At 44.7% G+C, this 24,604-nt stretch overlaps 1 protein-coding gene across 8 annotated transcripts in view; it reads left to right on the top strand.

Moving 5' to 3' along the window:
• SLC20A2 (solute carrier family 20 member 2) overlaps positions 1–23,017 on the top strand; it is a 56,139-nt gene extending 33,122 nt beyond the window's left edge. For 6 of the 8 annotated variants that reach the window (XM_068681522.1, XM_068681527.1, XM_068681523.1 and 3 more), the window contains exons 6-11: positions 1,737–1,853; positions 2,539–2,742; positions 4,179–4,767; positions 15,943–16,128; positions 16,844–16,928; positions 21,542–23,017. In XM_068681522.1, the coding sequence (XP_068537623.1) occupies positions 1,737–1,853; positions 2,539–2,742; positions 4,179–4,767; positions 15,943–16,128; positions 16,844–16,928; positions 21,542–21,706 (1,346 nt within the window). In that variant the 3' untranslated portion in view covers positions 21,707–23,017. Of the gene's footprint in view, positions 1–1,736; positions 1,854–2,538; positions 2,743–4,178; positions 4,768–15,942; positions 16,129–16,843; positions 16,929–17,410; positions 17,496–21,541 lie in introns of all 8 variants that reach the window. The other 2 variants (XM_068681528.1, XM_068681529.1) reach the window with 2 other exon arrangements.
• Positions 23,018–24,604: the final 1,587 nt, after the last annotated feature.

Raw genomic sequence — 24,604 nt, 5'->3', positions numbered from 1 at the left:
TCTGTTTAGGGGGGCAAGGCACAGCTAGGAAAAAATTCCTCTTTAGAGGAAAGGGAAATACTGAGCTCCCAGTTTGGCTTCATGTATCTGAATCTAAATAGCTGCATTTTTGCTCTCAATGGTATTGCAGATACATACAGAAAGGAGGGAAGGTCCAGAGCGGTCAGCGAGGCTGTATGCACTACATCTAAGGCTGTAACTCCACTGAAATCAACAGAGTCACTGTTCTGGCAAATCTGGCACAGCTCCTATTAACTAAATTTACTTTTTTATTTCCCTTCAGTGATAAGAAGCCCCAAGCTTGTTTCTGCATTTAATGCATCTTCTCTCTTGGGTGCTGTGTTTTTTCATTGCGACTAAGTAGAAGGAAATGATGCATCATTTTTGTGACTCTAACTTTATTTGTATATATATTTTTGCACATTTGTATATTTTTATGTGCATTTATATTTATATACTTATACTTCCATTTATATATTTATATTTGTGTGTTTTACTTTATTTAAGCAGCATGTGTTTAAACACACACTTGCAGTAAGAGAGTTCAGAAAAATAAAAGATGTTCAATGCTCTCAACTACCTTATTGAAGAGTCTGGTCATTTAATGTTATCTTTAGATGAGATTATTGCCCAGAGCCATGAATGATCATGCAAGTGAAGGGAGACTCCTGAATTAAAAAATAGGTTTAGAAAGAGACCTTTTTTGAATAGAAATCCATTTTCTCTAAAACCTGACAAACTAAATAAATGCATTCTGTGGACTCTGCTTGATAGCATAACATCATTGAAATGAATGAAAAGCTTGGAAAGATCCCTCTTTAAAGGAAGCATAAATCAGCTGTGATTTTTTCTTAAGTCAATATCCTCGTTGGTTAGGTATCCAAGATGTTTCACAGTAAATCAGCTGTATAACCAACATTTCCTGACTAATTGTACTGCAGAAGTAGGTCAGGCAGTCTGCAGTGACTCATTAAGCAAAATAAAAGAAATAAGAATCTTAATGTCCCTTTTGTTTCAGCTTAGCAGTCTCTAAAGAGCGTGAATGAGAAGGTGGGTCTCTGATACACAGGAAATATATGTTTACAATATATGTTTACCTTCCAAGGCTTCTGTTCAGGCAACGTTTACTAACAAGTATGAATCAACCACATGGATTTCAAGATAGGCACACACAAGCAGGTCTGAAAAGTCAGAGTCCAAACTCTTTCTTCATCTAGGGACTGATCACACTATTTAATTGAACAAGAGCAAGGAAATGTGCTGGCTGAACAGAAGACAGGCAATGCTTAGAGGAGCACAAGTTGCACGGTTGTGCATAGCAGGGCTGAAACCTCAGCTCTGAAGTGCTACATTAAGCTATTATCATAAGCAGATAATGGCTAAGATTAAGCTAAGCAGCAGGATTTATTGACCAGAGCAAAGGTCGGGAAAATACTTACCCTAATGGGCAACGCAGTTTAACATGCATTAGTATATACAGTCCTGACAAACTTGTTTTAGCAGCCCTGGTGTGGATGTTTTGGAAATGAGGTTACAGTGGGGTCACAGAGACCTGGAGGCCTGGGCCTTTTGACTACTTGCTGTTTCTAACATATATGTTAAAAATGAGCAGCTCATTCATGTTGGGTTTGAGTAGATGGTGAACATGGTCTTCTGCGTGACTGCTTTTCCATTGCTTAAGATAACTAAGTCATGCTAATTCACAGTTTGTTTGGGTTTTATTTGTGTCTTCACAGTACTAGGACTGGTATTGCCAATGTGGGCCATTGCTCTGATATCAATCGGCGTATCCTTAGTATTTGCTGTCTTAGTTTGGATTTTTGTGTGTCCCTGGATGAAGAGAAAAATAGAAAGTAAGTAGCTGCGTGATGAAATGCGGGTGATGTCGAATGGTGGAACATTTCATTTCGGAACTGAAGTGCCCTTGAGAGGTCATCTAATCCAGTCCCCACCCACAGGCAGGGTGTGCTGAAGCTGTTCCTCATGTGTTTGTGTAACCTGCTCCTAAAAACCTGCAGTGGAAGAAATTCAAAACCTCTTTAGGCAATCCATTGCAGTGCTTACATCTTCCACAGTCTTGCAGAAACAGGAAAATAAATCCTGGAATATAATCTGTTTTACATTTTGTTAAAGAAATGTTGAACAGAGAAACCTGGCAGAACGATTATCTTCAAGTGACTTCTTAAACTTTACAGTAAGCTGAACTGATTGCAGCTTTTAGCCTAGCAGTGTTTTGCTTGTTTACTTTGCTATTTTCAGCAAACACGGGGTTAAAAATGCAGAGAAAATTTTCAGATTTAATTAATAAATGAGTAGCTTGGTGTTTTAGGCACCTATGTCGGTGAAGTTATAGGATGCTCTAGCATTTTCTCAGATGAATTTAGTGAAGTTAAGTGTTAGAAATAAATAAAAAATGTGTATGAAACAAAGCCAAGCTATTGTATCCACATGGATCTATGCCACTGATGCAAACACTGGAAACATAAGCAGTGAGACAGAGAGGTTGGGTTTAAAATTACAGTACTGTTGTTTCCTTAGGCCGGTTAAAGAAAGATGCTGCACTGTCAAGGATATCAGATGAAAGTCTTGATAAAATTCAAGATGAAGAAACACCAGTCTTTAAAGAGCTTCCTGGTGCCAAAACATCTGATGAGAGCTCAGTTCCCCTTACTGGCTCAACAACAGAAGCTGCCGGGGCATCAGATACTATTGCGAATGGAAACCATCCACGTGTACCATATGGTAAGAAACTAAGACAACACTGAGGGTTTATCTTCCCCTTGTTTTGATAGGGTTTCTTGCAGCAAGTAGGTCTGTAGTAAACGGTGAGTTGGTGTTTGGAATTTCCATCTCTAATCCCTCTTCACCACTTGTTGAGAAATATTCTTATTTACAGGTGACATTTTCTAGAAAGGACTTGTAAACAATTACATTCTTTTTGTCTGAATGTGCATTTTATAAACAGCCAAAAGCAGAAATGACTTTCCTTTCTGCTTTAGTTGATATTCTTAATGGGACTTCTGTCCTTTTAAGCAATGGAAAAATATAGAGAACACAAACAGCTGATGTATGAAGGTTAAATTCAGCCACAAAGATTACCAGCATGTTCCCACAGGAGATGAAAAGATTTGGGTTTTAGTTGACAAATGTATGACCATTTGGAGCATGTCCACTAGAAAAATCTCATGCATTGTTTTCTGAAAATATATTCATGAGAAGTATGCTAGCGTGCATAAAGTTCTTTCTGTTCTGTGTGGCGGGATCACCCCCCTGCCACCCACTTGCAGTCTGTTGACTCTGGTAGCACTTACTGACATCTACACAACCCAACCCCATCATTTGTTTAGTAAATATTTGATTCTCACAAAATCAAATCAGTCATGACGGGAAGCTCTTTGAGTGCGTGCTTCCACTTCAAAACCAGCTAAAACAGTTGTGAGTGTTGCACAGTGGAAATGTGGGGAGTCAGGAAGTGAAGAGAGTTTCTTCAGAAATACCAGCTTAGCTGTGGTACAGATTCTACAACATTCAGTGATGTTAAATGTATACAGTGGGAATAACCGTGCTCGTAGAAATAAAACATTTAAGGCACTCGAATAGCTGAGGAAATACTTTTGCAGGATGTGAGCTTTTTTGTTTTCTGTTTTTAAAATTATTTTTGTTGTGCAAATGTCTCTTAAATACAGGTGCATTTGAAAAGTGACCTCATATTCAGTATCAAATTGCAGTAAGACCACCTTTTCTGACATACTTAGTAGGCATATCCAAAGCAGACGAAATCTGAGAAAAAGAAGAGCTTTTTTTACAAATACAGAATTTTTACAGAAGTGAATTTTCCAAAGAACTGAGGATTTAGGCTTCCAATATCACCTTGGAGTAGCTGGTTCTCTGTGACTTGCTGCAGGTCCTCCTGCATGTCTGTGGGAGACCCAGTGCTGGAACAAAACTATTTTTGTGCTTTTGGTGTACTCCCATCTTTCAGCGGGAGAATTTATTTCATGGTGGATTGACTTTTCTATTATTTAAAGTGTGTATTGCAAATTAATCTTATTTGTCCTGTACCCTAGGATGGCTGCTGTTTTAGTCATTTACACTTATTTTATCGTCCTGTGAAGTGGGAGGGAGCTTCCAAGTTGCACTTGAGAGCAGTAACAACTCTAAATCTCTGCCTTTTTTAGGAAGGGCCTTTTCTATGACGCACACCTCTGTGAAATCACCAGTCTCCAATGGCACCTTCAGCTTCGACGGCCAGGTGAGGAGCGATGGCCACGTCTATCACACTGTGCACAAGGACTCAGGTTTATACAAAGACTTGCTACACAAAATGCACCTGGACAGGGCCACTGACGAGAGGCCTGCTCAAGAAAACAACTACAAACTGTTACGACGCAACAACAGCTATACCTGTTACACAGCTGCTATTTGTGGCATGCCTGTGCATTCCTCCTTCAAGGCAGCAGATACATCCACTCCGGAGGACAGTGAGAAGTTAGTGGGAGACACAGTGTCCTACTCTAAGAAACGAGTTCGCTACGACAGCTACTCCAGCTATTGCAATGCAGTGGCTGAGGCAGAGATCGAGGCCGAAGAAGGTGGAGTGGAAATGAAATTGGCCTCTGAGCTCGCAGATCCTAACCGGCCCCCAGAAGATCCTGTGGAAGAGGACAAGGAAGAGAAGGATACGTCTCAGGTCCATCTACTTTTCCACTTCCTCCAGATCTTAACAGCCTGTTTTGGATCCTTTGCCCATGGAGGGAATGATGTCAGGTAAGAGGGTGAGATCTCACAAACCAGCGATTTTATAATTTACATCTTGGAGCAAGGTTTGACAGCTTGGGGATGTGGCCAGTCAGAAAACTTGTACAGGCAGATGATAATTAGCGCTGTGTCTTGCAAAGCTTGTTACACTGATGTCCCCGGTGCTTCTCAGGAGTTCGGCTGCTCAGTTGATGGTTTATTTTCTTCTCAATGGTACCATCTTTCCTGTTCTCTGCTAAGTTATTGTGGAGTAATTAGTTTAATTCTGGTTTAATTGTGGCAAGCTTTCAAGCACTGAGAGTCCCCCAGGGATTGGTGCCCTGGCATGCTGACCACTGTGAAAACAAACGAGATGGTCCCTGCCCTGCAGAGTTCACAGCTTATTTTAACTGCAAGATTGGAGACTATCAGCAAATGAGAGGTTTAGGCTATTTTTATCAATAGATGAATTTTCTCTCTCATCACATTGCATGGCAAGAAGAGGTGTGTGAAGAATGTCTTCATTTGGATTACTCCAGCTTTTATAAAGCTCCCTTTGCTGAAGCTTTTGCTTTGAGTTTTCCAGCCACAAGCAGGGTCGAGGACAATATGAGGTGGTGTATCACTACATAGCCCAAAAAATCTAACAAGCCTTGGAGTTATTTTGAAATTTATAAACTACACATGCAACCTCTCCAGCTGCCACAGCTCTCTTCCAAAAAAAAAAAGGAGATAACCGCTAGTAGGTCTGGGTATGTTCTTGTGGCCCATGCAGAGGGAGGACATGGGCTATGGCAAATCTACTCAGTTAAGAAGATTCCCATCTCCTGGCAGGAGTTTTATCCACAGCTGCTGTCACTGCTGAATAACTCTTTTTTATGACAAAGGAAGCCGGTGAGTCCATCCCTCAACCATTTGGCTTAAGTGTGTCTGTCCTTAAACCCTGTGGCATTAACATCGTTTCCCAGTAATATGGGAAAAGGATTGTCCTCTGAGAGTCTTTCCTCATGCTTGTATTGAATCAGCTGATAAAATCTTGGAGCTGGTCTTAGAAATGTTTATCTGCACCTCTTTGCCCTCCATTGCCTGGTCATGCCCTGTTGGAGAAACACCCATACATTTCACTCATTTGACCACCTGTTCACCTGTTTCCCTCTTTTTTTTTTTTTTTTTTTAATTCAGTGATGTATAGGACTTTTGATCAAAGGACCGAGGAAGTAGGCTCAGGGTGGAGCATTTTTTTGCCTTCCTTGTCTGCACTCACATTGCTCACCTGCTTTCAACATTATTTCATCTACACAGCTGCATTGCTCCCAGCCCTCTTGGTGGCACGTGGCTGAAGGCTGGTTTGTGTGTTTTTCCTCTGGAAAAATGGCATATTTCTTTTCCTTTAGGACTGGGCTGAACTGCCTCTTCCCAAGCCTGCACTGATCCACTTTAGTCCCGTGCTGAAGTCCCCCTGCGGCGGTGTGCTCAGAGGAACTCCTTGTAGAAGCAGCAATCTTTTCGGGTTAGCTTGGGCTGTGCTGAGCCTCCTTCTTGCTGAACTCTTGCAGTTTTAGCTGTGTGCTGCTGGTGTCAGTTTCAGCATTTGCAGAGGGGCTTTACAGCATTCATAGCTTTCATAGTCCTCCTCAGGCATCTGGGCAAACACCATCCCACACAGCGAGAACGGTTATTGCTCCTCGCTGTTGTCAGCCACCCAATTTAACTCACGGCTCATCTCAAATACACTTAAAAACATGTTTCTGCCCTTCCCATCCAGACAGTGTCCTGGGAATTCAGAATAATGCTTTCTGAAGAGCCTTCTTGTCCTCGCTCTTGTTATTACTCACTTCATTACAGGGATCTGGCTCCCAGAAGGAGTCCAAGATGCCCTCACACAGTTATGTCTTCCCTCCGGATCAGAGGACACCATTGTGACTTTCTTTTCTCTTGGATGTTCTCTGCTGGTCAGGATTTCTGCTCTGAGCATACTGGGCAAGATCAAAGACCCAGGGAGGCTGGTACCCAAGCTCCGGTGGTAACCAGCGGCAGGTGCCAAGAGGAAAAAATGCATGGAGAAGGACAAACAGCACCAATATTTCTTCTCATGTACTCTTCCTCCCAGCACGTATGGCCAAGGGGATGTATGTTCCAGAGCTTCTTGTCTACAGCTCTGTTTTGATGGCTTTTTATCCCAGGACTTTGTCCCATTGCTTTCTGAGCTCTCCCATTTTTTTTTTTTTTGTGTTTATTTCTTTGCCCATGAGGAGGAATCCCAGTCTGTTTAACTGATGCCTATAAGGGAGCTGTCCTGCTCTTGCTGCGCTTTCTGCATCTCTTCCAGGTTGCCTTTTTGAGACTGCCTGCCTTTCATCCCACGGCAGCTTAATTTCCTGAAGGGCCTTGGCTGAGGGACACTGCCAAAATCCCACTGGAAATCCAAACACGTTCAGCACGTCATGCCAAGGAGGCAGCACTTGGTTATGCAGAGATTTCGCTCGTGTCAGGTAGTCCTGCAGAGCTTCTAACTTGCATAGCAAACAAATGGATTTCCTTTGTTCCTTTTCTGAGGGAAAACCATTGCAGAAAGATTGCAGCCTACAGCAGTAAGTGCCCTTGCTACTCTTTTATACCCTCTGGATGATGTCTACAGATATTCCTTGAGGTCTGACATATTCATGCAAGCATCACTTGCCCTTTCTGTCACAGAAAAGGGTAGTAGAGATTGTTTGAAGTGATCTGTAAGGATGTAGTCTGTTCAGAAATCAAATTTGGAGTTATCATAGGATAGTTTGTGTTGGAAGGGACCTTAAAGACTGTCTGGTTCCAAGCCCTCTGCCACCAGCAGGGACACCTCCCACCAGACCAGATTGCCCAAAGCCCCATCCAGCCTGGCCTTGAGCACCTGCAGGGATGGGGCATCCACAGCTTCTCTGGGCAGCCTGTGCCAGGGCCTCACTACCCTCTGAGTGAAAAATTTCTTCCTTCTATAAAATTTAAACCTACCCTATTTTAGTTTGAAGCCATTTCTCTTTGTTCTGTCAGTACACCCCCTAACACAGTCCCTCCCCAGCTATCCTGTAGCCCCCTTTAGGCACTGGCAGGCTGCTGTAAGGTTCCCCTGGAGCCTTCTCTTCTCCAGGCTGAACAACCCCAACTTTTGGTCATTGGTAGGAGCTGGGAGCAGTGAAAGACAAGGTTTAGACTCTGTGCAGTGTGATTTGTTGCATCAATAGCCTAGTTTCCCCAGAATTCTCCATTTGGACTGGCTTGTTGCCTTGGCAATATCCTTTCCTGAAAATTCGTATTATTTTGTGTTTTCCAGATCTCTACTTCTGTCAGTGTGATCTTACCAAACTTGCTAGCAAGCATATGTTTTTATTAAATGCTTTTTATTCCAAGATCTCTTTTAAGCTGAATTCATGTAAGTGCAAAACTGAAAAAACAAGTTAGCTTAATTTTGTCAGCTGCTAGAAATGCAAGAGGACAGCCATGGGTATGAGATCTGATCCTGGTTTGCAAAGGGACCCATCCCTACAATTGTACTTAGTTCCAGCTAAACATTAGAAACTAAAGACCCCTCTGTGTGATAAAAAGGCTGAGTAGATACAACGCTCAGGGTCTGCAGGTATCTATTCTGTGGGTGATGTAGCACAGACATTTTGCCAGTCTGCATCTAGCAGAGCAAAACAGTTCTTAGTGGGCTTTCAGATCCTCAGCATGTCACATAAAGATCTGCAGAACTCAGGAGGCAATGTACAATCTTAAAAATAATGCAGCAGGACCTAGCTAATAGCACATCTTTGTCCACATTTCAGTGAGAAAGCCATCGTTGGCAATACGTCTTCCACCGAGCACTGCTATTTTTTCCTCTCCCTCCCTCGTTCCCCTTCCTTCTGTTCATTTTAAGTGCTGCTGCTGCTTCCCTATTCTTTCTCATCCTTGAATCATGTCATTAAAATCCAGCTTTCCTCCGCATTTGGTTTTAAGCTCCTCACTCATACATTCAGGGCAACACCTACTTCATCCACATCTTTTTTTTTGGACTCGTCTCCTCCATTTTCCTTCCGTGTCCCAGAGCTGTCTTTCCTCCCACGTGTTCTCTTTATTTTCCGTCAGGCTGTTTGCTGCTATGCCTGGAAGGGACAGGAGCAGATCAGAGGAGCAGAGAGAGAAAAATTAAAACCTAACAGAACAATTTCAAGCTGCATGTAGTTAAATGTTTGATTAGGTCTGGAACAGGTCTGGAACACAAGACAGTAGTGTATGGCATGGACTGAGCCATGATGCAGCTCTGAAACTCTTGATGGAGCAGAAGTGCCTCAGATGGTCTGGATAACACATTAGTGGGAAAGAATCACGTGGGAATTTCCCTTGTTTCACTGCCCAGACCTTTTCCCTGGACTAGGGAGGGTTAAATTAGGATTTTGACTTTGACTTCAGAACTCAGCACGAGGTTCACTAGACCCCAGTCTCTTCAGAGATGCCTTTCAGCATCGAGGCGATACCAGCAATCTTTGCTGTGGGCACCAATGTGGGTGGCTGGTGTTTGAGCCGACAGCGATGGGGATGCAGGCCGGGGCAGTTGTGTGTTAGAAGAAAGAGGGAGCCGTGGAAGCTCCTTATTTGGGTGACTGCTTTGTTCAGACCATCCCCTCCTGCCCTGCTGCAGCCCTCGGCAGCTCTGGGCGGAGGATGCTGGAGGCCTTCCAAGGCTGGTCCCAAGCGAGCTGGTCCCGGAGCCTTGTGACACTCCGGTGCACATGGGCTGAATGAAATCTAAAGAATTTAAAATCCCAACGAAATGTGTTGGGACAGAACCTCTGAAAAAATGTTGTTGTTGGATTTAATCAGCGGCGCCGAGCGAGCAGGTCGCACTGGCTCAGCACCCAAGCACAAAGGGAGCACGTCAGGTCATCGCAAGGGCAACGGGAGAATAAAAAGGGCAGGATGGAAAATAAAAGCCCCGGGCCAGGAGCGTGACAGGGGGAGAGCTGCCAGCTTCCTAAACGCTTGTTCAGAGCCAGCTTTCCAGAGAGGCTGGGCTTTGTTGGTCATCGGGGATTATATGCACCTATGGCTGAGCTGGACTGAGCTTGTTTTCTGTAAATACAGGTTTGTTCAGCAGGAATCCCGATGATCCACAGCTCGGTGCCGCAGCCACAGCAGCCTACAGAGTTACTGTATCGGTGCGGGCAGTGGGAGAGCCGCCGAAGCTGTAGGGCCCACGCTGCGTACCAAAGCCTGAATTAAGCTGTTCCTGAAAGCCAGGGGAATTTGTCAGGCCGCTTTGGCAATGCTGGAGAGAATCGACAGCCCCATAAGCATCTCCTGTGCTTTGCTATGGGGTCAGGAATGAGAAAGCTGGGAGCAAATGGTGCTTTTGCCCCGCAGCACATCCAAACAACTGGGAAAATGTATGGCTAACCCCGGGCAGCTCCAGCACAAGGCACTGGTTAGCCAGCCGGGCATCCCTCTGGCATCTCGGGCAGGTTGTCCATGCTGGAATTGGCCAGCAATGCTAGAGGTGGCTGCCAGGACTTTACCAGCACAGGCTCAGGCTTGACAAAGAACAACTCTTGTATTGCCCAGACGGTTCAGGTTATGTTATTGAAGATGGAATTAAAACTGTTTCAGACCTAGAGTAAAAATATTTAGTATTTATATATTTCTAGATATTCTTTCAGTGTTTTAGAAGCTGAATTGCTACCAGATAGGGAAGACATCGATATTTGAAGCAATGAAGGTGAAACTAGCAAATACCTGTTTGCCCAGAATACAGTGAAAGGAAACTTCTCCCTTCACCTTCCTACAGGCTTAACTGGAGTCATGGGTCAGAGCACACCAGCTGCACTGGGACTCACCTTCTCCCTTCTTCCCAGAGTAAATGCAAGGGGATGAAAGGAAGAAAGGGCCAGAACATTGCCAGTACCTCACTGTACGCAGAGAGCTTAGTGGGATTCGGTCTCCTGGCTGAATAAGGGGTCTATGGGAACTATAATAAGGCCAGATTACAAAATGAATATTTCTTCTTTCCTGCCTGAGAGCTGTATTCAAGATCACTTAGCATATTTAGGAAGCTTATCTGTCCATTATGATTACCAAGAGCAGCCTGAAATCTGATTTCTTCAGTTTTTAATAGCAGTCCGTCCTGCAGGTGCAGCCAGTCTCCTCAGTAGATGTGAATCTTGTGTCCTGAAGTGCTCAGGTAGGTGCCACCTGAACTGTGCCATCACTTTCTTGCCTTGCAGGCTAGCAGGAGAAGAGCAGAAGGAAATGAGGGGCTTTCTCCTTGCTACACAGGCGTTTTTGGGAATGGCTTATCCCTGCTGGTGGTGCAGCTCAGTACCATTTGGAAGAGGAGTTTCTTCCTGGGTAGTTTTGCCAACCCTGTCTGTCCAAGAGGTGGGAATGGCAGAAATGTGCATTCCTGTGCCCTGGTAAAAATGCAATCTGCTCTCTCCTGCAATGTGCAGAGAGTTACAGTTTCAGGGCCATCAGTTACAACACACAGCAATGAGCTACAGGAAGAAATATGTAGACTTCATGACTCATAACACGCCCAAAGCTTGTACTTTATGGGCCATAGCTGTGTCACACTGTTATGGAGCTATGGTGTACACAATATTTCAAAACTGTAGGTTGTAGGAACCAGGATAAAAGCAAGAGCCTTTATAATCTGATATCACTGGAGATGAGGACGTGTTTTTTCCTGTTGGTTCATACACGCATACCTTCCCTGCACCCTCACTCGGTTGTGTGATGTCTCCAGGCATGACTGCAGTAAAGACAGAAATATCAGCCCACGTATTTTCCCAGTGGAAAGTTCAGAGGGCAGCTTGCTGTCATTTGGGAAATCCTGTTTTGGAAAATACTTGAATGACTGGGGAATTTGTAGCTGCATGTGTAATACTGGAAGTTTAATATAGATTTCTCAGTTATTTTGCTTGTACTTCAGTTTGAGTCAGTGGTAATGTGCGTGCTGAGCTTCTTTCAATCAACCAGAAAAAAAGGGGCAAAAACACAATCTGAGTTTCAGGTAGCAAAGAATCAAAGTGTGATCATCACGCAGTCTGTAGCAACTTACTACTCCCTTTGCCCCCAATAAATAGTTAGGTAATAGAAGTGTTTTTAGTTCACAAAATATTATGGCAAGTTGCCTGAGGTTTGGTGATTTACAGAGCACTCAACTGATGGCATCCTTTCACTACTGAAAAAAAATCTTACTTTTTACTTTAAAAAGTTGTAATCCTTGTTCCTACAGAGAAAGACCTGCACATGTGACCCAAGAGCACATAAAAATCTCTGCTCTCATGCATGTGTGTGCATTGCAAACTGGTAATTTCTAAGCCTGTCCCAAGATAGCTGCATGTTTTTTTTTGTTGTTGGTAATACTATCTGTCTCGCAGGGGAGAGAAGAAGCCAACCCTATTTATAGTTCAGATGCACTGTCAAGTGCTGTCTTTCACAACAGCTTTATAAATGCTTTGGGACAGATTCTCAGCTGGCACAAACGAGCAGGAAAAGAGAAGTCATGCCAATTTCTGTTAGCCGAGAAAGCTAGCAAAATAACCAGGAGGGTCAGCAAGCACTTCAGATACAGTCCAAGCCACCCCACCGCGCCGCGGTGACCCGTGTCTGCAAGTGCAAGCGCTGCCCTAGGTGGCTGTTAATCCTGGGTCATGCGTCTGGAGATGGCAAACGGCGCCACGCACTGCGAGCAGCCAGCAGAGATGGTAAAAAATACTGGGCATGGAGGGCGTGCTTCGTGACAGGGTCAGGAGCTGGGCTTCTCTCGCCATAATGTGTTAGAAATTCAGCATATGATTAACTTGCAATGGCAAGTGCTCTGTGGAAAAATGTGTATTAGATGTACGAAACTAAAGCAGTAGCGTGATAAGAGGAGCTCGTCTCAGCTTTTTAACCGAACGTCTAAATAATGCAGTAATGTGTTCAAAAGCATTTCAGCTGCATAGGAACCTAATGGCATCTTTACAGAGATAGAAGCAGACAGGGGTCCAGTCCCCCTAGGTGACCATTGCAGGATTTTTTTTTTTTTTATCTTCTCCCTCTAAACTACCGCAGATAAGACTTTTCCAGATGGGACTCCAGCATGAAGATGAGTTGGTTATGGCAAGCAAAAGAGCTGTAGTGGGAGAGTAAGAGAAAAATCACAACTTAAAAATACTTGTGAAACGAGTCTTGGCCAAATGCTTGGAAGATTTTAGGTCTGCTTTCCTGCTTATCGTGTCTTGAGTCAAATGAGACAGAACTCATGCAAAATATTTCGCAAACCACACCCCAATGTGGCCAATGCCCTTGTGGTTCATCTGCTTAGTCACTCAACTGTAGGAGACGTCTGTTCACCACAACAGGTCTTAAAGCAAAGTATCTAACAACTCCTTTTTTACTGATGTCTTGTCCCTCTGTTACTCTCCTTATAGGACTGGTTGTCTTCTACTGATGAATTCTTCTAGTCCCAGGGATGGCTGTGTGCACATGGTAGAGGCAATGTCTGTGCATGCGGTATCAAGATCCTTGTCTTGGCAGGACTTTTGTGGTGGGACAGGACTGATGGCTTCTTCAAGGGCTGTTCCCTGCTGGTGTAGGAAGCGTTGATGCCACAAGCCCCTGGGGCTGGACCTACTGAACAAGCCCAGAAGCTGAAGGAGCCTCCCAAAGAGCCATGCAGGTGGTAGATTGGAGGCACTGCCAATTTGCTGGTTATTGGTAGCCTCTTGCAGGTATTCAGACTGGGAGATGCAGTTGTTCCTAGGAGCCAAATGTTTAAGCCACATGGAGCACAATTTACAGGGAGAGGAGAAATGTCCCTCTGATATAGGTAGATACCCCATATTGTAGATACCCATGTTTTCCAACATCCAAAATCCAAAATTACCTTTTGGGCTTTCTCGGTATGCGCTGATCCAATGCTCCTCTGCTTTCTTTCCATCCAGGGATGGTATCAGAAGTGCTCCCCTCTGTGGGGTGGTGTGATCTCTTCTGATCTTTTTGGCAGCATGATGCACTCCGATCCTCCAGGGCTAGGAATAAGTCAGCAGCCCGGTGTTGCCACAATAAGAAAATAACCTTTTCTTTGAGGATTAAGCTTAGTTGATTCACAGAGGTGTAGCATTTGCAAATAATTAAAACTGGATTTTGGTACAAAAGAGCATAGTTTTTTGCTGTAGGTTTTGAATCCTTTTCTGTCTTCCCATTTACATTAGGACCGACAAATATCCATACATAATCTCTTTAGAACAGTCAGGAATCGGTGCCTGGGCTTGCTCCAAAGGCACTTGTTATTTTCAACGGGGAGGTTGTCCCCATGTCGTACAACACTACAAGAAAGGGTGATCAGTTTTCCGTTTATTCATCTGATCAGTGTTTTAGCTGCTCTCTTTCCCAGCTGCCTTTGGCACCCATGAGCTGAAGGTACATTGAATTGACTTCCTCTTTTTCATGCACAATCAGGCATGAAAACATGCATGTCATTTAATCTGCACCTGCAAATGCTGGCCAAGAAGTTGCAAGCCAACTTTAATTAGAAATGCTTTAATCGAGCATCTCCTCTTCCTTCAAAGCAAAAAAAATCTTCCATTCAGACACTAAGGACCTTTCACATATCATCACTTCACTCACACATTCACAAAAATTCAACAAATCAAATGCATACTCAAGCACAGTATCAGACCAAGTGTTTTTGCTAGTGGAAATCACTCTTTGATTAAAGTGTATTTAGTTCTTCATCATGCTATCCAGTGTCTTCAAACCCACTGCATTTTATTATTCATGTTAGCTCACTAATTAATCTCCAGCAGTTTCCTCAAAATCTTTAAGAATTATTCATTCCTTTTCATATCAAAGAGCATTTTCAAGTACTTTTGTTTGCCTTGCGGCTTGAAGGTGGTTGTGTGTGTTTACAGGGGAATGTGCCTTCCTGGTCACTGTGCCCCGGGAGCACTCCTGGGGTTTTGGAGCTGGGTTTCTCACGAACCAGGACAAAGGAAGGAGGAGTGTGTCGTGTTGCTCAGACACACCACACTCAACATTTGATGTTAAAAATGGCCCTTACTCCAACTATGTGCTTTGGAGTGAGACCAGTGGCTAAATTTAGGCAGGGTGAGCATAGCTGTCAGTCCCGCACGCGGCGTTCGCCACCACCCACTCTCCATTATCATTTTACAAAGAGAGGAGCTTCCTGTTGGTGTTCAAACATTTTGAATGACATTGGACAGGTTTGCTCTGCTCTTCTTGTTATTTAGACATGATTGCAGCGCTGCCGTGCTCTTCATGCTTTTACAAATTGTGCTAAATGCTGTTCAGCGGGACAAGCAGCCACTTGGTTCAGCAAAAGAACTGAAAAAAATGTGATGACAAAGTTCTTATCTGCTTTTTAGTATTTAAGCCTCTAAAGTAACTGTCTGCCAGCTTCCGAGTTTTTCTGCGACCTCTTGTTTCGAGAAATGTAATGATTTATTTGGAATAAGCAAAGTCAGAAGTCTGCCTCCAGGCTCTGGAGTGTGAGTAAGGCACCAGTATCAGGTGAGCAGCCTGAGGAATGGAGACTTCAGTGTTGCTGACGTTCTGTGTATTTCTAGATAGTAAGAGTGGGATAGCGAGAAAAGCTTATACCAGCTCGGCATCACCAAGCAGTCTTCTCTGATCCAGCCCAACCAGCTCTGCAGTGCCTTTAGAAAGGACTTAAGTCACCTTCCTGGATGCATTCTGATCGTATCTCCAAAAGATGCAGGTTGTCAGACTAGATAATGTTTGCATCTTCTTCTCTAGATGGAAATTTTTTTCATTAATTTCCTTCTTTGCCCAAAGGAGATCATTTAAGCCTTGAATTTTACAGGTGAAGAGCTCTTGATTTGGTAACCTCTGAGATAATTTCAACACAGTACTGAAAACGCTGCTTCTTTGTCCCAGAACAAACATATGAGATATTGCCAACTCCGCCATTTCAGGAAATGATTTGTTAAAGACAAATTGCTTCCAGTGTTTAGTATAGTTATCAGTGGTGAAGTGACATCTGAAAAAGCAACACGATAAGAGTCCGGTGCTGCAGCCTTCAGAAGTGAGAAAATGTTTTGCCTGTAAGGCCAACTCAGAGCAGTGCTGCATGCACTGTGGAGAAAAATCATGCAGAAAAAAAATCCCATTCAAGGCAATTACCTGTATTTTTATAACTCAGGCGATGTTTTTGTGTTTCTCCAGCAATGCGATTGGTCCGCTTGTCGCGCTCTGGCTGATCTATGAGCAAGGTGGTGTCATGCAAGAGGCGTCAACTCCTGTCTGGCTGCTGTTTTATGGAGGCGTTGGGATCTGCGTGGGTCTCTGGGTCTGGGGTAGAAGAGTTATCCAGACCATGGGTAAAGACCTCACTCCAATCACACCATCAAGGTAGGCGCGCAGTTGTCGTAACGCTGTATGAACCTTGTATGTGAACCAGTCTGGGAAACTGCTGCTCTAGTATTTTGTCTGTCTGCTGTTTTTGCTGTGCTTTGATTTTAATGATAACCTGGCTTCGACTTCTGCGTCTTTCTAAAAAGAGGAAGGAAGAAAGAAAGGAAGGAAGGAAGGATGAAAAAAGAAAGAAAGAATGAAAAAAAAGAAAGAGGGAGAAAGAAAGAAAAGATATCCTTGTAAACTAACATGGAGTGGGTTTGGACATAGTCTACGTGAGCAGAGTCTTCTGCTGGTGCCCTAACTAACATGCCAGAAGGTGCTTGTGGAAGTGGCGAGTATACAATGGCTTTCCCAGTATGCTTCAGACCATTAAAAACATATGTATTCATTACAGTAATTTTTGTCCTTGATGCATACTAGACCTCTGCTGGTGCTTAGCTGAATCACTAATTAGGCATGATTCACTGCAGCGTAGACTAGCAAAAGTTCCTGACGCAATGAGCCGTGCTGCCGGTTTACTGCAGGTGACTAGCCTGTACTGTTTCCATTATTCAGCAGTTCCTTGCTCTCATAACTTTATTTCTGTGACAAAAATCAGTCGGAGATAAACGATTGAAGAAGAAACGGGTAAGACTTTGGCACACTGCATGGTATCAGTCCGAGCTGATGCAAAGAGTGATTGTGAAGTGTTTTCTTATGCTTCCCGCAGTGGATTCACTATTGAGTTGGCTTCGGCGTTCACAGTTGTGGTAGCTTCCAATGTTGGACTTCCTGTCAGTACTACACACTGCAAGGTATGCCTTCGCCGAGAGACTGCAGTCAGGGCAGTCTGGACTGTTCACCTTAAACTGTGCTGCTCGAACCAGTGGATAATGGCACGTTTCTGTAAGGGAAACACGGAGAGGGGAAGGTGCCTTTAAAACAAATCAGGCTTCTAAAAAAATGGACTGGAGTTGTCACAGTAAAGCTGTTGCAACTGGGCAAGACAGCCAGCTGAGTGTGGACTCCTTAGCAGTGGTTGAGGAAAAACATCACTTACTGGCACATGGCCTCAATCTCAAAGCAAACAATTGCAGGGGCATGTGGCAATGAAGAGCCTGGTTCCCTCCAAAGGTGCCATTTGAACCTGGTCATGTAGCGTTTCTCCCTTGTTCAGAGGCTGCACACCATTCATCATTTATACTTCACTTTCTTGATAAGTGCATGGCATGGGATTTCCTGCATATAACTCTTTTACTACAGGTTTTCCATCTGTCTTTTTTTTATTTCTTCACAGTGGATTTTGCATTGAAGTAATGTGTGCGCTAACGGTACTTGTAGCCTCAAATGTGGGTATTCCAATAAGCTCCACCCATTGCAAGGTATTGGAGTTTGCAGTGATCCCATCAGTAAATCACATCACTAGGACAAACCATAACAAAATACAAGAGATACCGATTGCTGCAGATTGCCTTCACTATGTGATGCACCATGCAGACAGCGATTGCAAAACACCAAGGACTGCATCTAAAGCAAGTGCAGCTGAGCAAAGTCGGAATTACAAGTAATTGCACAAAAGTGTGGAATGTCTTTGATCCTTGCTTGATCGTATTGAACTAATATAGACTTCTTAAAATAACATAGGCTTGTAGTTTTTGTGATTCAGGTTACATGTAGTTTACAGCCGCTTGGATGAAAAGCAGTGTTACATCCTTACGCTAATATTTTAACGTCTCTCTTCTTTTAAACCAACTCATCCTCACTTTTGTGCATTATAATACAGAATCTGCCCCCTGTAATTTGTTCTTTGAGCACATGTATATGTATATATTTTTAAAAGCCCAGCTTGAACTGTAGATAAGCTCAGTAAAGGGCAGAATTTAATTGTGTCATATGCAGTAAGAGAAAATGTGTAGGGCTTGTAGGCAACACAGACTGCTTAGACATTTGCACTGCCAGAAGAACACGGTGGGCATTTGGAATTTGGTTCCCCAGCAAATTTCTATGTCAAATATTCCTTCTCTCTTCCCTTTGCTTGCATTCTTGGGCACTCAGAGCTGACTGTACACCTTACCCTCTGGCAGGGTATGGGGAGGACCCCCTGAAATCAGAGCTGCAAGGCCCTCTGCTTTGGGATGCACCACCAAGCCCTAGCAGGATCAGATCCTGTGGGATTTGCTGCTGCACCCTGGGGGCCTCTGAGCTCTCCCAGCTCTGCTAGTGCAGGATTTTGGGGCTCACTGCCCCGCAGTGTGGCAGGCAGACGGCGAGACGCCAGGCAGGCTCGCCTGTGACATTGAAAGAGTCTTGAAATGCACACATCCTGCAGAACACCCAGAGTTAGTTCAATTGGCCTTTTCTAGTGAAAACCATTTCTTCAGAAAGCTCCCCAGTTGCAAAATCATTTCTTTCTTTCTGCTGTAGAGTCCTTTGAGCAGTAGCCAAGCCTGGGCTGCTCTGAAAGGCTGTTCACATTTCCCAGTATTGGCCTAACTCCGGTTCCTCTGATTTGAGCAGGGGAAGAAATAATAACAACATGAGCCACTTGTGAAAATGCTACCCCTAAAACACCTCCCTTTCAGCTGACTGTAAGTCAAATGCCCAATGAGAAGAAGAATTTGCCAGGGAGAATAATGCAGCTTTGATTATCCGCCCTGTGTGCCTGGAGCATTTTGTCAGCTGTCAGAAAAGAGAAAATACACTTTGGTGCAGACAAATAGACTGACTTTGAATGTAAAAGGGAAATTTCTTGGAAGCCATCAGCTAATGAGAGGGCTGCATTAGAATGTATTCATTGACTCGACACAGTTAAAGGCTTGGTCTTTTTGAAGGGCAGGGCACAATAACTCTTTGAAAATTACTTCCATAAAAGCAGTTAATGCAGTTAGGCTGTGCCTGCTACCTGCAGTTTGCCATGTATAATTAGATGGGATGTTCTTAATGGGAAGATCCACCTCTCAATAGGATTAGGCTGTTCCAGGATGTCACGTTATTACACCCCATTCCATGTTTCAGCAAAACGAGGTCTGGAGTTGAGAGACCAACTGGTCAACGAAAGATAAAGCAAGCCCTTAGAATAGATGTGTACATTGTTTCCTTCAAGGGCCCAGGGAAGGTAGAAAGGAACAATTAACTGTCGTTCACTCCATGGGGAAATGTCTCTCACTGCAGAGTTTGCTGCAGACACATCAGAGAAGCAGTTGCCATTGAGACAGAAATGCCTTTTTTAAAAATCAGCAGAAATATTATTTTGGCTGTTCAGCTTCTCTTGAGGTTTATCATGGAAAAGCTGGTGTGCTGTGAATACATGCCTACCCCATCTTCTTCCCAGGTAGGCAAGTGGTCAGTGCTGAGGCTTACACACAGTGCCTGTTGTTTATTACACAGTGTGAGATCTAGAAACAGATATTTCTCAGCTGTAAGGGAGTCAATGTGTTCACATACTGAGATAGAGTGCAGGAGTTAGGGTTTTTTGTGTGCAAAAGCAACTTTGCTGAGGTCATGCTGTCAGCTCTGTTTTGCCCTTACTGTTTGGGAGGGGGTTGTAAATATTCTCTGTGTTGCTATTATGAAATTAAAATAGTCTGAGTATGATTTTGATGCATCATTGCACGGAAATAAGGGAGCCAAATGCATTTCTGTAATTCCTGTTGTTCTGCTCTAAGCAGAGCATACTGAAGGCAAACTGCACTGGTTTCATTCAAACCAATCTCGAAGTAGATGTCATCTGAAATTCCACAGCTGGTGTAGTTGCCCTACACCAAAGTTTTAGCTACTCTCCTAACCTTTAGTCCATCCGAATCACTATTAATCAACTAAACTTTAATGATGTTTAAAACAGATTACCAATGCCGTCATTGCTGATACCTTTTAAATTTCAGGAAGGACTCAGAGATTACCGTACGTAGACTGCAGGCTTGCTCAGAAAGCAATGCTCCTTGTCACAGCATGCCAGACTGGTGCTAAAAACTTGCAAAATATAAAGCAGAGCCTAACAGCCAAGCTGCTGGAAAAAGCACTGTTTCCTTGGATTAACGCTTTGAGATACTCAGAAGTGGGGGGTTCCTTTCAGTTGGGCAAGGTGCTGCTTTTTCTTGAGATTCCCACAAGGCACAGGCATCACGCTCCACATGCTAAGCACAGCCTAACACATTGTCCAGTCACGGTGTATCCAGATTAAATATTATTTAGCACATTTCCTTATTGGATCAAGTTTTATAACCTATAGACAAAACAATAAACAAACCAAACCAAAAATTTTAGTTTCACTCCCTTAGATTTGCACCTCCTGTAAGGCACAGTCCTTCAGGGAATTTCACACTAGTCCTTTGGCACAGTCTTGAAGCTGACCTTCAAAGCACTGGGTCTGCTCCTCCATAATGACATCTCACACTTTCTTTAAGCCAAGGCCTTTCCAGTCCTAAAGTATCAAGGTCAATTTTATCTTGTTCTATCACAGGAGCATTTGACTTTGTGAGAGTGATAAGGTCCTCAACAAAGAACACTCATCTCTAAAAAGAAACATTAGGCAGTAGTAAGAAGTTAAATAGATATTAACAAGAGATGGATTGGATGTCCCTGTCCTATCTCACACTCCGGCGTTTATCATTTCCCTAGCTCTGCACATCAGTCCCTTGGTAATCTACAGGCAGGGACTGATACGTCCATTAAGAAAATGAGCAGGGAAGAGGAGGCAGGGATGGCATTTCAGCCTGCAGAAAGGGAACAGAAACCCAGCCGTGTCTTGGAGTTTCATTTTGTTCAAAACTGAATATTCATTCCACGTTTCTTGCCGCTTTACCATCTGCTTTGAATAGAGCTGCATGGATATACATAGGTTTGTTAATGGCAGAATGCCACTTCCAGGGCAGAAAGGAAAGCATTTCTGAAGTTTTTACCATATTTTTGCATCACTTTGCATTGGAAGCATTTTTCTCAACACATTTCTTTCCTAAAAAATAATATGCTTGGTTTCACATCCGAGTTCACGAACTGAAAACACGTTTGAGAGAAAATAGCTTTGCCCATACTGCAGTGTGCTTTATCATCGAAAACACCGATCTCTCCAGCTGCCCTGGTAGCAGTGCAGGATATTTTGGTGGTTAACCCATTCCCCACTTGAAGGCAGACTTCTCAGTGTAGTTTGCACGCCCCCTAGCATCAGGCCGATGTATTCTTATGCAGGGAGGATGTTAGCTCTGGATGCTTTGCTTGCTGGCAGGTCCAGAAAGGCTGGGTTTCCTAACAGGGCACAGAGTGATGGGCTTGACTGGAGGTGCTTATCGTCACCAGAGGCTCCTTCATCTCAGTGCCCCAGTTTTGAGCATCGCCTGGTATCAGCTGACTGGCATTGGTGCAACTGCGGGCACACTGGGGGCGCTGGGATGTACCCCTCACATTTGCCTTCTCTCCCTCCCGTGCTCCCAAGGTGGGCTCTGTGGTGGCCGTCGGCTGGATCCGCTCCAGGAAAGCTGTCGACTGGCGCCTCTTCCGCAACATCTTCTTGGCCTGGTTCGTGACTGTCCCAGTGGCTGGCTTGTTCAGCGCCGGGGTGATGGCGCTGCTGGTGTATGGTATCCTGCCTTACGTCTGAAGAGCTGAGAAAAGGGGAAGTGGCCAAGCTAGTACCGGGGGGAGAAGCGTTCCCTTGAAAGGACCGGTCGGAGAGGTTCCATCTTCCGTATCTAACTTCTTATCTGCTGTATATAACAATGTGTCATATTGGTGACATGGTGATGTGGTGCCATTTCTTATATATTAAAGAAATATATATGCATATAGTAGGTAACAATACCTAAGTTATATTATTAGTGGGGTGAAAATAATTGCCTAGAATTTAATATTTAGTAAAATTTGTACATAGTGTATCATTTTGGTGGCAATTTTTTAATCTTTTGAAGAAGAGTATGGATTAGGAAATGTTTCTTGTCCATTTGATATCAGAAGAAGCGAGGTACAGGACTGCATAACACATGACTTTTTTTAAAGCTATTAAGATACTGGAACAAAATGTGCATAAGTGCTTTTCATAAGATAACTGTTCATATCATATTGATCTTTGTGTATCATAGCGTAACGGTTATGGCTTTGTAAATACTTACAAACAGTAACTCTTAAATGGTGCATTTCCCTCATATATTTTGGATAAGAAAGTTTAGGAAGTACCAAAGAAGCAGGGGAATAGCTTGCCAATAATACGTTGTTGTCTACACGTGTGGGTGTGTGTTGTGTTTCTCCACCTCTAATTTAATGTTATTTCACTGAGCTACCAGCAGCAAGGCTGGGATTGTACTCTTCATGTCTTAATGTAACTAAAAATGAAACAAACAAGCAAAAAGCACATAAGAAAGCTAGTTCTACTCGTTGTTGCTTAGTAGGCAGAACACTGTCGTCCATGTTAGCTGGCAGTACACAGACTTCATTTTGTGAAGTGTCTCACTGCTCACCTCCTTCCTTTCCCCACAAGCCCCGGCCCTGTTGTCCTGCCATCAGTCTTGGCACCAGCACGGACCATCGGTCTCCTCCATCTCCATCCGGTGAGCCACCAGGAACGGGGCTGCCTGGCACGGCTGCCTGGGGCAGGAAACCAGCCCAGCCCTGCTTTCGTGGCTGGGGGTTTCGGCTGCTGGTAGCCAGTGCTCAGGATGCGTTTTTTCACAGCAGCTCAGGGGACTGACACGGGAGATGGCGAGCTAAATCCCTGCACGGCTTCGGAAAGCACATTTTAATGAAGGTTACTGTTCAGTGGGTGGGAGGTGAAGGGCAAGGCATGTCTGGAGGAGGTTTGGGAATCTATTACTGTTTAAATGCTGCTAAAATTTTGATAAACGGTCTTGGTACTCCATTGTGACTTTTCCATTGGTCATTCATACTAAATTTATAATAAAAAGATAAACAGCCCCGATCACTGTTTGCCTTTCAGTTTTTTCAAGTGTTTTTCAACCACATCAGCTGTGATGGGAAAGGGCACTGAAGCAGAAAAAGCTCCCTGGGCCTTGCCATCTCCAAGGTGGTGTCCATGTTGCCAACCACGAGAACACTGCATTGTTTCCAGCGATATTTGTAATGAATTTGAAAAGTGTAAAGAAAGTCCTAGAAAGCTGAAGAAAGGAAAGGTAACCAAGTGTGGTTGTGCTGGCTGTTGGGGAGTTGCTAACGAGCAGCAGTGAAGTTAAAAGAGGAGACATGCAAGTATAACATGCTGGAGGGGAGGAGGAAACAATTTCATCATTTTAGTCTATCACAATGTATAAAAACCACAATGTACACAGCTTGAAAATCAGAACAGGATCCCAGGGTGAAAAGTGCAGCCCCGTTCCACAGCTGATGCCCCCATACGCAGTGATCACCTACTGCGGTCTATCCAGCCAGAGGCAGTTTGGGTGATGGCTGCCACTTGTGCTGAGGTTGGGGCTGGGTTGGGAGCAGCCTGTCTTCATCCTGATCCTCCCGACCTCATCCTCAGTGAGCAGGGAAGAGGAGGAAGCTCCCGCAGCCCAGCTGAGGTGCCAGGAATCACATTAGGATTCTGCAGCACCCCAGGTGCCACCCCACAGGCCAGGGCTTTGCAGCTTTGTCCCCTCATGGGCGCTATTTGGGTCCTCGTTCAGTCTGTGAGCAAGAGTCCTGTGGTGGTAACAAGGAGGTATCAGCCTGTGGGACCATAGGGGTTTGGGCCCAGCAGCAGCAGCTGAGCCGGGCAGTGCCTGCCTCAAAGAAAAAGGTGAGAAAATGTGATGGAAAGGGCTCAAGGGTTGAGATAAGGACAAGGGAGATCACTCAGCGATTATCATGACGGGCAAAACAGACTCAGCACAGGGAGATTAATGGAATTTATTGCCTATCACTAGCAGACTAGAGCAGTGAGAAACTAAAAGCAAACTAAACCCACCTTCCTCCCCCAACCACCCTCTTCTACCTCCTCTCCTTGAGCGGCACAGGGGAACCAAGGAATGGGGACTGCGGTCAGTCCATGATGTTTCTTCTCTGCCGCTCCCTCACAGTCCCTCTCTGCCCCTGCTCCTCGTGGGGTCCCTCCCACAGGATGCCGTCCTTCTTGAACTGAGCCACAGGCAGCAGCTCTTCAAGCACTGCTCCCACACGGCTCCGTACCACGGGGTCCATCCATCCATCCCCTAGGAGCAAACTGCTCCAGCACGGGTCCCCCACGGGTGCTGGCAGCTCCCCCCAGAGCTCCTGCTCCTGCGTGGGCTCCTCTCCACGGGCTGCAGCTCCGGCCCGGGGCCTGCTCCTGCGGGGGCTCTCCATGGGCTGCAGCCTCCTCCAGACCACATCCACCTGCTCCACCGGGGGCTCCTCCACCCATGGGGGGGCTGCAGCGTGGAGATCTGCTCCATGGGGGACCCATGGGCTGCAGGGGGACAGCCTGCTCCACCAGGGGCCTCTCCACAGGCCTCAGGGGAACTGCTGCTGTGTGCCTGGAGCACCTCCTGCCCTCCTTGGGGTCTGCAGGGCTGGTTCTCTGAGCTCA

This window comes from Anas acuta, chromosome 4, assembly GCF_963932015.1.
Source record: "Anas acuta chromosome 4, bAnaAcu1.1, whole genome shotgun sequence".
Classification (NCBI taxonomy): Eukaryota; Metazoa; Chordata; class Aves; order Anseriformes; family Anatidae; genus Anas; species Anas acuta.
This window is presented reverse-complemented; position numbering and strand designations above follow the sequence as displayed.